The following is a 12640-nucleotide window of genomic DNA, read 5'->3' as shown; positions in this document are numbered from 1 at the left end:
AGGATGCACATGGCTCCTCTTGACCAGGAATAGCTCACACATTTCAAAGGTGGATAACAAGAAGCTTTAAACACTGGAGCCTATAAAAGAACCACTTCAGTAGGCTGGACCAAGAATTGATTTCCAATAGCATCAGCAGTGAGTGGTTAGGGAGAAAAAAGAGCAACAGAGCATGCCGCGCGTGATCACCTCTCACCTTGCCCTTCAGAGCTGCCATAGGAGGTCAGCATCGTTCTTCCCACATTAACGCAGATCTTTAACGTCAAACGACGGTGGTCGGGACGTGCTACACCACTCCACAATGGTGTAACATGCTYGTGGAGCCAGATCGCAGCCAGGCTGGCAGTTACACCCAAATAACTACATGTGCTAGAATAACGTAACGCAAGACACGACACAGCTCATTAAAATGGCAAGTTGGCCGGTCTGTCACGTCCAACGCAGCTGACTGACAGCTTGCCCTTTCCGGGGGYTTTTCGTGCCACCCGCCTGCCCTCCCCGCGGCTGAGCGCGGGTCTAGCTCGGCCGGGCCCTGGCAGCTCCCAGCTGCCGCCTACGTGGGAACTGCAAGGCTGCTGAGCAGCAGCGCGGGCTGCCCGTAGCGTCTTTAAAATGCGTTCTTTTAATGATTAAATGAACGTGAAAACGGATGTACGACCAGCTCCAAAATGCTTCCCACGTGCTCTTATGCACATGTGAACTTCTTCACGTCCCGCCTTTGCTCCTAACAAGTTTGGTGGCAAAACCTTAGCCGAATTGCCCCACAGGACTGTGCAACCTGCAGCCCAACCGTAGTTCAGGACTTYCCAAGAGACGTGGGTTCCAGACAGACCAGCTGCCATAGGGTTAATGTACCCGTACAGAGCTGCCAGATGGACACTGCACATACCCTCCGTGGGTCTGTCACACAGAGATACTCCCAAGAGACCTGCTGCATCCAGCCTCCCACTCGGTGTGCTCTACTTTAAATGAGTCTCAGTCACTTTTCCCATCTTTCATGCATAAATTCAACCCTCAAACAACTGACCTTCTTTCTAAACCTGCTGCGAGAGCACAGAAACACACTGATGCAAACAGGCTCTCCCGCAGCACATTTTCTTTATCATTAAATACTCCAAAAACTGCAAGCAAAAATAATCTGTTGCTAATAATCTGTGCCCTCCCAGCTCAAAAGCATTGCGCCTTTTCAAACCAAACAACAGACAACTTGAAAAAGAGCATTCCCACAATGGGCCTGTAATTGCAATTCATCTTCATTAGGACAGGGATCTCTCATCTTTACGTTTATGTAGGTGGTTTCCCCTCCACGGCAGTTACAAGCCCTGCTAAAACAAGGCAGATTTATATGTAGTCTTTCCTCTAATTTTCTGCAGATGCATGTTATTGCATGGCAGGACAGCAACCAGTTAGCCGAGGAGCTCTAACAGGGCACGCAACGTTTGGAAGTAAACTTCAACAGACTCGCCTTGAACGTGTCTCTAATTTTAAGTATTAACRTAAAATGCTTGAAATTACCTCCTCCCCCCACCAATATCTGCTTCCAACACATACAGTAATTTATTTCTAAAAATATTTCTACTGAGGCATCACCACAAAGTACAAAGGGTTCCTGGCATATATCTGGGATCCCTCTGCAGGGGTATCTGCCCCATTTTGTGGACTCCTGGCGCCTGCTCTGCAGAAGTACAACTGGCATGACGGCTCCTGCCCAAAGCCCAGCTGCCCACTTCAGGAACTCAAATGCAAACATCGAGGCATGTTCAGGTGGGCCAAACTCTGCATTTGTCCTCCGGCTCAGCGTTTCCTATTAGCTTGCTCTAGGAGCCTGCTTGCTTAACCTTCACTTAACCCTCCCAAATACTCCTCAGCAGCCCAAACGCGCTCCCCTGACGAGGCACGGGGACACCGGGGGAATCAGGGCATCCGACTGTGGCCCGTGCAAAGAGCACTCCATCAAGTTTTACTACCCAGGTGTAGTTACACCAGGGAGCTGTTCTGGAGAAAATCTGCTGCTAGGAAGGAGTGATTCTGTAAAATAGTTTTTAATGAAGCAATTTATTTTTATACATTTCAAGGATCATTTGCTGTTAAAACCTCTTTTAGGAAGTCTCACTGGTTGGTATCTGTCATTTATTCTTTGAATTTTGTCTTTAGCTTTATTGGTATTAATCACTAATGGAGAGTAGAGAATGCTTCCACAGTGTATGAAGTTACCTTCTTTTAAACCAAACAATATGGGGATTAAACTGCAGATGAGGGAAAAAAAATCTCTTGAGATAGAAAATGTGATGGAATGAAAAATAAAACAGAAAAATGCACTTTACCACCCAGAGGGGAAGCCGTTTGGGGAAACGATTTGGCATTAGAGCTTTCACATTACGGACATTTCCTCTAGAGCAAGGCACGCTTCCAAGCCTTAAATAGGCTGATAAAGTTAAAAGCAAATCAGCACTCTCAGTGTGCTATAGGTGTCGAGAGGCGCTAAGTCAGGGCTCCGTTGGTAGTTATTTATTTGCATTACTGCAGCATCTACAAGCCTTAGTCCCAGACTTGAACCCCGCTGCGCCAGAAGTTGTACCTGCGCAGAGGGAAGAGACAGGCCCAGAGCTTGTAATTCAAGTACGGGGAAAACAGCAGAATCAGACTGGTGGGAAAGTGCAAAATGACACAAGTATTTCAGTCAACRTGCTGCCAAAATTGCCCATACAGATTATAAAGGATTTGAAAGAGAACTACAGTCCTTTGGACAGCGTTGAGGGACAGGTCCTCCGAAGCACTGAACTCCTGCACCAACGGGTGTCCTTCACCCTTCACGCTGCAGGCGGATGCCCTGGCGGACGGCTAACGCCTTTGCCAGAGCAAGGTCAGTTTAGCAGAGCCGCACACGCTTGCCCCACGCCCACGCGAGACCCCGTGCTGGTCGTYAGCACCTTTCCCTCGGGCCAGAAGTGCGCCCCGGGCGCAGGCACRCTGCACGGCTCAGCTGCCCGCCGCACGTGGAGCAAGGGCAGAAGGGGCTGCAGGGGAGCAAGGCTGCTCCCTCGCAGTGCAAAGGGATTCACCTAAAAACTCCACCCTGCGTGCTTGCTCGGTGACGTTAGAGAAGCAAGGTCCTACTCCTTYGCTAATGCCCCAGACACGCTCTCACAAACACGGACGATGTGACGCAGGGATGCCAAACTGCTAATAAACTCCTTGTGCAAACAAAACCTCCGACGCCCCGTGCACCCCACACGCCTCCCCATGCGCTCCTGCCAGGGCCGAGGCACGGGGACCCGGCTGCCCGAGCACCTCCCGCCCACCGGCGGGGGCACGCGTGTGCCCCCTCCCCAGCACCCCCTGCCCTCACCTTCCAGCGGCAGCCACCGCTGCCGCCTGGTGCACGGCTCCGGCGAGCAGCGAGGAGCAAGGAGCACTCCTCCCCAACGACTCCTTCAGGAGCACTGCCTCATCAAGAGAGAAAAAGACACTTCTCCCTGCTGAGCCCGCCGTGACTTCTCGCTAGGGAGGACTGATGTGCTKTTGCCTGCTGCTAGCGGCCAGATCCTGCACGATGCTAGGTCATTTCCAATAAAAGCRGGGCACCTCCAACTCCCAGCTCTCTATCAGCTTGTTTGGAAGAAATTTTGTTTTGCTGCCTTTTAAGCAGAACTGTGCTAGAGGAAAACATGGCCAACAGCAGCTGTGGACCATGCTTCAGGATAAGGCAAAAACGTCTGTCCACCAAAGGGAACGGTTTCCTTCCCATCCCAGGGGCATCTACTCTGAACATTGCTTTTATTTTGGTAATTGCATGTGCTGTTGTTAATCCTCAAACTATTTCTGTAGACTTGCATTCATTTACATTTTAAAGTAGCAGTTTGAGACAAATTATGCCCCAGAAGTTAGTAACATCCCACTTAAAATTAATCCTGAAAAACCAACGTTTTCTAATCAAACACTTATTTCAACTCCACACACATTTCTTCATCAGTAGTTAAAAGGAAAGAAAATGTGAATTGCTTAACCCCACCAAACCGAGCACGCGTTCAGAGGGCGCGCGTTTGCCAGCGCCCGCAGCCGCCGCTGGCCCGGGGCGACGCGGGAAGGCGGCGAGCCGCGTGCGGGCTGACGGCTGGCAGTCGCTCAAGGGCCAGGCGCTCGGCGCTGGCTCCTTCGAGGTGCCCAACAGCAGTGCTGTGCTCAAGCCGGCTGCTATTCGGCAGCGTGCTGGTTACCCCGCTGCTCGCAGCGACGGCGGTAAGCCGCTCGCAGCTCAGATTTGGGCCTCCCCCCCATCCCTGAAAAATAAAAGCAAAAACCAAAATAAAATCCTACTATTTAAAACCAATCAGTCTCTCAAAATCCCTGCCAAATACCCGTTTGTGCCGTGAGCAAATAATTACTTTTCTACAAGGAAGAAGGTAATAATTAAGAGCATTCGTCAGACTCCTGTTCTGCCGGGTTTATCTGGCCCAGGTGTCAGCCAGAGGTGAGGGACGGATTAGGTACAAGCACGGGCTCCGCAGCCCTGCCGCCGCCTCGCGCTTAGCTGCTCATAATGACGTTGTCACCACAGGAAAGAACTTAAAGAGTTTTAATTGAGTTTAATTACTTGGAAACACCTGAAAAAAAAATGTGCCAGCTCGGTTGTAGCATAAGAATAAAAATAATAAAGCACAGACACAAATGGCTGGGCCACATGTTCAGACAAGGACAGCGGGCAAGAATAATCATTCTGCGGCTCTAACAGCTTACGCCCTCCCCAGAACCTGAGACCTGAACAAGGCTTTTCTGTGGAAATGCAAAATGAGCCGTGCGCGTCTGTTCTAGTTCAAGCAAGCCCCTGCCTACTGGAGGAGGAGAACGCATTTAGCTCTTTTACAAGAGTGGCTTAGTTTGCATTTTTGTCATCTTTTTCACCCGCAGCAGGCTCCGGGCAGAGCCGGCCTCCCCGAGCTCGCCCCAGGGGCGGCACTGGCGAGATCGGCTCTTTGAAGCTCCCAAGGAGCTCAGGAGCTGACACCGCTTACGCAACCATGTTTCAAGCGTTTTGAGAGAGGATTGCCCCTTTGCAAATAGCGTGCCCCWGTTTTCTCATGCTCAGTCTCTGAACTTACTCTGGAAAAAAATGAAGACATTCTGTTTCACCTAAATATGTAAGTTTTCAGGGTTATCAATCTGCTCAATCTGAATGAAGCTACAGGCTCTGCAGTCACCAAGTGTGGACTTTTCCCGACAGGCTGGTGCCAGAGAGAGAAAAGGCCTTATAAGCTGCCTCTCCCCCTTTTCTGGCACCATGACAGGCAGGTTTTCCCACTGCAGCACTGACGGGCTCTACCGGCACCAGCGCGGCTCTGGGTGATAGCAGCAGGCCAGGCACTAACGCCTGCACCCRGAGGCCACAGGGGCTCCTCTCCGTGTGTGAACGGCGCTTTGGGACAAGCAGCCCTCATTTATCCAGCAGCTGAACCTGCGAGCTCTGAAATGGATTCCAGCCCCACGGGAATACRGCACTTAACTACTTTATAAAAGCCCAGCTATGCTGCTTGAGTGCAAGTGGAACTTATTTTTATAAAGTAGTATGAAAGGTTCACGTCCCCAAGTCTACAAATATTTTCTTTTTACCATACACATTGGAAAAAAARGGGGATGGGGGGGAGTAAAGCTAAACGCACCTTTTCACCTCCTTCCCCTGCTCCCAAGAAAATCATTTCTCCATATAAGATTTTGGCATGAAAAACACCAAGCGCCCCGGAAAGCTTGGTGGGAACACATCACGGCGCGCAACGCAACCGTGCGTTTTGCACGGCAACTTTCTAGCGCAAGCTRTGCCCTCTTAAAAATTTCTTTCCCTTAGAAGTCAAGGTTTGGCAGTGGCGTTTCTGACGGCTGCTCTGCATCGGAGAGGATCCTTGGGCAGGAAGCCCTGGCTCGGGCAGGCTGGGCGGCAGGGCAGCGCGGGCCCCGCAGCGCCACGTGCCCGCTGCCCACCGCTGCTCCAAGCCAGCGGCGCAGATGTTTGCTCCTGAAATACCTGCTTGAAACAAGCGGATGGCTGGAATTATTTACTCCCCTCTCTCCAATAATGAACTAATAACTGATAGAGCAGCATGTCTAAAGTAACAGGCTTTTTTATTACCTGCGGTGATTGAATGCTTTTTTAATTTAGCTTAAAAAGGCATTAAATACAACGGTTAGCCTCCAGCGGGCAAAAAAATCTCCAACTTCCTCAGAAAATCCTTTCCAAATTGTATTCATCTTGACTTAATCCATGATCTACTGAGTGAATTAGGCTCTATTTGTTTTGAAAATCTATTTTATGGCGTTCCAAGGCCTGTGTTTTCCTTCGGAAGGGCTTATGCTGCCTTTCTGACCAGGACGCCTGCTGGCGGCCCGCAGCCCGCGCCTCGCCGGGGCTTCGGCGTCCCCAGGTGCCCCACACGTCTCACTAACAAAATGTAAATAAACACAGCTGAGCCAGGAAGAAATTGGAAGGTTTTCTCATTAAAGAAATAAAATAAACAGATGTCCTTAAGCACTTTGGCTCATGTTTGTCAAAGGAATGGAAAACTCTCAGATGTTTGACCGGCGGTAGTGATATAAGGCCGCAGCTCAGGCGAGGGAAGAAGAAGAAAAGAGACGCCGTGGCGCTCTGATCTAGCCAACAGCTCTCGAGGGAGGGCGCCTTCGATCTCAACCTCGGCAACTTCCACAAATAGTTTTTAACGGCCGAGCAATAAAATGGGGTTTTATGCCTTCTCAGTTTGTAAAGTAGTAAAGGACCGATTTGGCCATTAGAAGCACGAATCACCCTCAGACTGGATGAAATCCCCATGGTGTTTCACACAGGTACCGGCTCCGGGGTCCTGGGAGCGAACACAGCAGGGAAAAGCAGGAGCTACTTGAAGCCTTCGATGAAGGCGGGGGGGAAAAACAAAACAAAAAACCCCACAACTCTGGTATTTTAAAAGCATCTCAAGAACAGCTAAGCAGAAACTTCTCAAGTTTTTTTTGTTTGGTTGGTTTTAATTTAAAATGGTAATTCATTTAAAGGAAAATTGGTGAGAATCTATCATTGCCAGCCAAGCTTCTGCGGGAGAATATTTTTTACTTCCGCAGCATCGTTTCTGGTGAGAACGAGACAGGCTGGTTGCAGTGTGCTGATGTGCACCGCTATGATGTTTGCATCAAACACTGGAAAATGCCTTTCAGGTCCTGTCCTCACCTGGGCCAAGCAACAGCTTTAGCCACCCTGTCCCTAGTACGTCCAAAACCTGACCATCCTTGGAGACCCTTATTCCTGTGTGCCTGGGATGCTGCAGGAGCATGAGGGCAGAGCCTGCTTGCACCGGGGTAAATTTAATGCAGTTAGAAAACACGAAATGCATTAAAAAAAGTAAAATAAATAACAATAAAAAATAATAAAAAATATAAGTCATCTTAAACAAATAGCTTCTATAGCAGTCAAGCAAGCACGCAGCAAGTCTCAGCTGAGACAAGCCAGAGCGGCCGCTCGAGGCAAGTGTCTGCACGGACAAGGCTCACAGAGACACAGTGCAACAGAGCCAGGTGGAAAAGCTTTCAGTTAAGCTAACTAGTATTTAGAACATGACTTTGCATGGCCCTTGCTTAAAACTAGGTTATAAAGTATTCTATTAGTTTTTGGTTTTGTTTTTAATTCAAGTCAATGCAAGATGCTGAATAACCTCAGAAGATGCTATGCATCGAAAGGGGAACGTTAGAGATCATGCATTGTCAAAGGGCACATAAAGATTTCATGCAATGCAAGTGTTTAGACTGACCTCTGTATTCACTTCTTTAATTCAGTGCTAAAAATAAATSCTTTCCATTTGGTCCCAGGATTTTAGAGTAACTGTTTCATGGAAACATTAGTTTTAGCTCTRGATTTTACTTCAATCACAATTCAGTTTGACGCTAAAGTCCTGGGTCCACGTTTCACCCTGAAGCAAAACAACACAGAACAAAACAATGCACACGCTGGAGAAGTACTGGGAAAAGTACAGACTACTGGGAAAAGCTATTAGCTTCACAGATACAGCTAGGGAAAACAACGCACCTGGTGCCCCCCTTCTTCTCCATATTACTCCTTTAAAAAGCATGAGATGAATCTGTCATATAATACTTAAATTTCCTTGACTGAAAGAGAGGCAGAAGTATTTTTTAAAAAAGCTTTGACAGAAAAGATTATGGAACAAGCTTGCAAAGTGCTCAAGAGTCAGGGAAAAGGGAAYAGACTCATGATTTTCTTTGGCACGGGAGTGCTTGCAACCTCTTTTTGTTGTGTCTGAAGTTAATACCATCAGAAAAGTGCTTCCATAGTGTGCCTAGCTGTTTCAAACAAATGGCCAAAGCCCCTTGGCATTCACCCCACTCCTGGAGATTCTACGAGCATTGCGATGCATTTTCAYCCGTTTTTCCCATTGCGTTTTGCTTGTGATTTTGTGCACAGTTCTTTGCAGGCACGGCAAGGACTGCAGCCATCTCCCCGTTGAAGGGAGCTCTGCTGTGCATGGCTCGGGGGATTAAAAGGGCTGGGGGYACAGAACCTTAAGCTATAATAATGGTCTAGGTCTGTCGTGGTCTCTAGGCAGAGGGTAAATATTCTGCACCCATACAGTGACAGGAAGCCTGCAGTACAAGTTTATAAACCCTCAAGAACACAATATGCAGGGCTAATTGGATATGGGCTCCTTTTTTTTTTTTTTTTTTTTTCCCNCTCCTTTTTTTTTTTTTTTTTTTTTCCCCCTTCTTTTAAACTTTTCCTTAGTCCAAGGGCCTCCCATCGAGGAACAAGTGGTTGGGGCAGCTTTGCCTGGCCCAACAGCTCGGCTGCCCCGGCCAGCAGGTGCACGACGCGGGGCGTTCGGGCAGGTCTGTGGCCATGCAGCCGCCGCAGGGAAGCGAGCGGCAAGATGACACCGCGGGCCGCTCTGCCTGCCGCCACGAAGGTTGCACCGCTGGGGCTGCATCGGAAAGGCATTACGACCCAACACAGGAGGTCTGCGCAAGTCCACTGGATAGAGCAAACAGTTTGGCCAGAGGGACTGAAAAGGTACCCAAGCTGGGCCATTAATTTGCTCACCAACCTTGAGTACATCTTGTGCTTTAATTTCTATAAATGCTGTGCGCAAATTATTTTCTTAACWCCTGAGCTGAAGTGTCCATGCCCTGAGGAGCTCAGCACCTTTGGCAAGGACAAGGTTTGTGTCAGAGGTTTCCCTGCGGTGAGTTTCAGACTAGAAATAAAGGTAAATTTAACAYGAAATCTGGTCTGAAACCATTCACYKGAGCGTTTRACTATAGCTGATAACCCTTTGGTGAATTTTTCCCAGCCTCTTTTTTTCTTTTTCCCCCCAAAGCAAGGTTTTTCAGACAGCTCCCTATTACCACAACCACCAAGGAAGGGACAACAGGCAGAAGCTTTGAGATTTTGTAGCTGAAGAACCCAGTCCCAAATCTCTGAAGCCACCGTTACTGTTCCTCTTCCCCCTCTCTCCTTTCCTCAGAAAAACACTCTAGAAACATCCAGCTTTATCAGCTTTGCAGCCCAGTTCACCAAGGGGCTGAACAGCAGCTACACCAGCACGATGGAGAGGACATTAATGTGAACCAGAGGAATGGTGAAGATCACATAAGCCAGCACTTCTTCTGAAGGAACACGCATGGAACCAAGGCCTCCACACGTAAGATCTAATTCAAAGTACATACTCACCAAACTAAAGACATGTGACTCCATTATGGGGGAAAAAAAATATGAATTTTAGGTCCTGATGTTAAGACTTTACTTTGAGATTAACACTTCCTATTGAGTTTCAGGATTTCTTGCTTGGCTAGTATGAAGCTCTGGCTCACGGCTTCACTTATACTTGATAATTCAGCTCACTTTAAACATTTCTGAATTGTGTTTACTCTTTAATGGTTCCCAGGACACCTTGCCTGAGCAGGATCTATTTCCCTCTTGGTTTAAGGGCTCCTCCAAAGCCCACTGAAGCCTCAGGTTGTCTTTGGATTTTGGATCAAGCTGTTAGCCTATAATACTTTTGTAACAGAACCATTTCCCTTATAGAAAAGCCCCGGGGAACTTAATACTAATGAAATAAATGAAAAAGTATGAAAATTCCTTCTACAGAAGTTCCTCCAAAAAGCCTGTTGTAACTTAGTAGGTCATTCGTTCGTTCAAAAAAAAAAAAAAGAAAAAGAAAAAAAAAATCAAAAAACCCTCATTGTACCCTCTTTGTGCCTTGGTCTGGCTCGGCTCCTCAGCATGAGGACAGGAACTCCCTCCACATGCCAGYCTCAGCCTCTGCTCGAGCCCAGCGACACCCACATAGCAGCTCTACGTTGCACAGGTTTACATTTCCCAGTCCTSCCTAATTCCTGCTATTTTTTTGCAGGCAGCCAGGCTTGAGCTTGCACACGTAAGCCTCTGACTGTCTCAGACCCTACGTTCCCTGGGAAAAGTAACTGCTTCAATTACCCTGGACAACACAGGTCCGAGCAAATCCCTGCTCGGAAACATGCCTGGTTTTCCGAGGGTGCTGCGGGAAGTGTTAGCAGCCTTCCCAACGCTGCAGAAGACTTCCACACCACAAACACCATTTTATATCCTTTACAACCACACACATCTAACAGCAAACAATAAATCTATCTTACTAATTACACATTCAGCTTGTTATAACCATCGTAAAACAAGTACAGCTGGGAAAGCCATGAAATGATGTCAAATCATATTTCTACTTTCTCGAGAGAAGCAGGCTTATTTTCCAGTCTCCTGATGAAGCTGACTGTTCAAAGCCGTTTGTGGAAACAGCTGCCAAATAGGTCATCCACCTTTAATTAGGTAATGATACTGTCTTTTTTCCTACCCACTTAAAAGTATTTGACATTCCATAATTTAAAGTGACTTAAGTGTTTATTGTAAAAAAACTGCCTTAGGAAGAAAGTGAAGCACACGGTAGTAAATCCACGAGCCAGCATTTCTCCTCAGCAGCCACGTTCAGCCACAGAGAGATCTGCCTAAAGACCCCAAGTGCCAGCTTCCCAAAGCGGGTGGCTAACCGTATCCTTCCTAAAACCTCTTAAAAATGAGGGCCCCAGTGGCCCTTGTGGGAAGAAGCACCGCTATTGCTCCTGGCAGTCTGAGCTGACCAGCACGAAAGCTCTCTGAAAACCAGGTGTCTGAGGTTCTCATGAAATCATTGGTCTAACAAAAAAATATGTTACCTCACTGAGGCTAGAGTTACTGTGCCCTGGCTGCTGGATAATCTCTTAGAGGAGAAAGAACATGTAAGAACATCCTGSTGTCCCATCCAGCAGCCCTCAAACAATACCAGCTTTTGAAAAACAGAGGGCTACTTGCAGCATGAAGGGGAAATAAATTACATTTTCACATGTTAGGAGGAAATACCACCAGACATATTTACATGAATGCGTCTGAATAAAATTAGCAGCATCTGCTTGAAAAGCTGTCTTATTAGCTGCCTCCACAGTTCCCAATGCAATTTGGCTGGACAAAATTTGGCTGGACAAGCAGTAACGTTACCTTCCCCTCCCCTCCCCCCCCCCCCCCCCCCCAAAAAAAAAAAAAAGAGAGAGAGAGAGAGACAAATCAAATTTTACCTTCCCATATCTGGATGCGAAGGTTCCCGTGAGTAAGGAGTGAAAAATAATTATTGTCTCATCCAAGTCCCACACAAACACACGCTGCGATGAAAGATGGGGAGGGAGGAAAAAAAAAAGAAACATGGTCACATGTTAAGCATTTGCAGGAATGGGTTCAGTCAGGAAATACAGACTATTGGACTAGGGCTTTTTAAGGCATCAAACCCAGTGGGAGTCCCGAGCAGAGATGCCTCCTGCAAGCAGGCCAAGGAAAAGCAAAGAAGTCACGACGCCGGGTGAGCTTGCCACTCTGCCAGTCCCCACTACCGCCCAGCTGCCCAGCGCCACGGGGGAACGCCACGCATCCTGGGAAAGAGCCCGGGGGAGAATAAATTGCCGCACCAGGTTCCCTTTGCCAGACTGACCGCGGGAACGTAAGCTGGTGTCATACCTCAATCTCGTTGTCAGCAGTAGGGGAAGGATCGTTGCTTCTTTTCGAGCGGGCTCGTACCTTGCCGTCAGCCGCTCTGTGGTGCCTCTCTGCTTCGCTGTCTTTGCCCGGTGTTGTTGCATATTCCCCTATTGCAAAGACAGGAATGACGCTGTAGGCTTGAATTTTGCATTGTATCATTACAATTAAAGCAGGAAATCTCTCAGTGGAGAGTGACAGAAACAGAACAAAAACACTCCCAGAAAAACTTWCTCTATCTGTGCCAATAGACATCATTAGAGAAGCCGCTCACAGTGGCTTTTCATATTTTTTTTTTGTTTCATCTAATTTTTCATTTCAAAGGTTTGTATTACAATAATTTCAAAAGTGGCTAAGATTATATATAGTTAATTTTAAAATAGATATGCCACATAAAACTTCACTCATCATGTTTTTTCCTTTAAAAGAAGCATCTTTTTGAATTTTACTCTCATCCCTTCACCTTCCAAAGGGAGAAATTAGAAAGACAATAGAAAAGGAACCTCTTCAATTTTTGTAAAAAAATTTAAGTGTTTTATGAATGTTCATGATTAAAAAGATATTTTY

At 47.4% G+C, this 12640-nt stretch overlaps 1 protein-coding gene across 7 annotated transcripts in view; it reads right to left on the bottom strand.

Annotated features, from left to right (window-relative positions):
• The window catches only part of EYA2 (EYA transcriptional coactivator and phosphatase 2), a 90892-nt gene that overhangs the window by 17381 nt on the left and 60871 nt on the right, over positions 1 to 12640 (bottom strand). For all 7 annotated transcript variants that reach the window (XM_085313996.1, XM_085313994.1, XM_085313998.1 and 4 more), the window contains exons 8-9: positions 12056 to 12183; positions 11623 to 11706 (exon numbers count right to left, since the gene is read on the bottom strand). In XM_085313996.1, coding sequence (XP_085170122.1) covers positions 11623 to 11706; positions 12056 to 12183 — 212 coding nt within the window. The remainder of the gene's footprint in view (positions 1 to 11622; positions 11707 to 12055; positions 12184 to 12640) is intronic.

This window comes from Rhea americana, unplaced genomic scaffold (assembly GCF_003343005.1).
Source record: "Rhea americana isolate MKP2758 unplaced genomic scaffold, rheAme1 scaffold_4, whole genome shotgun sequence".
Classification (NCBI taxonomy): Eukaryota; Metazoa; Chordata; class Aves; order Rheiformes; family Rheidae; genus Rhea; species Rhea americana.
Note: the sequence above shows the minus strand (reverse complement) of the source record. Positions and strands in the feature narration are given on the sequence as shown.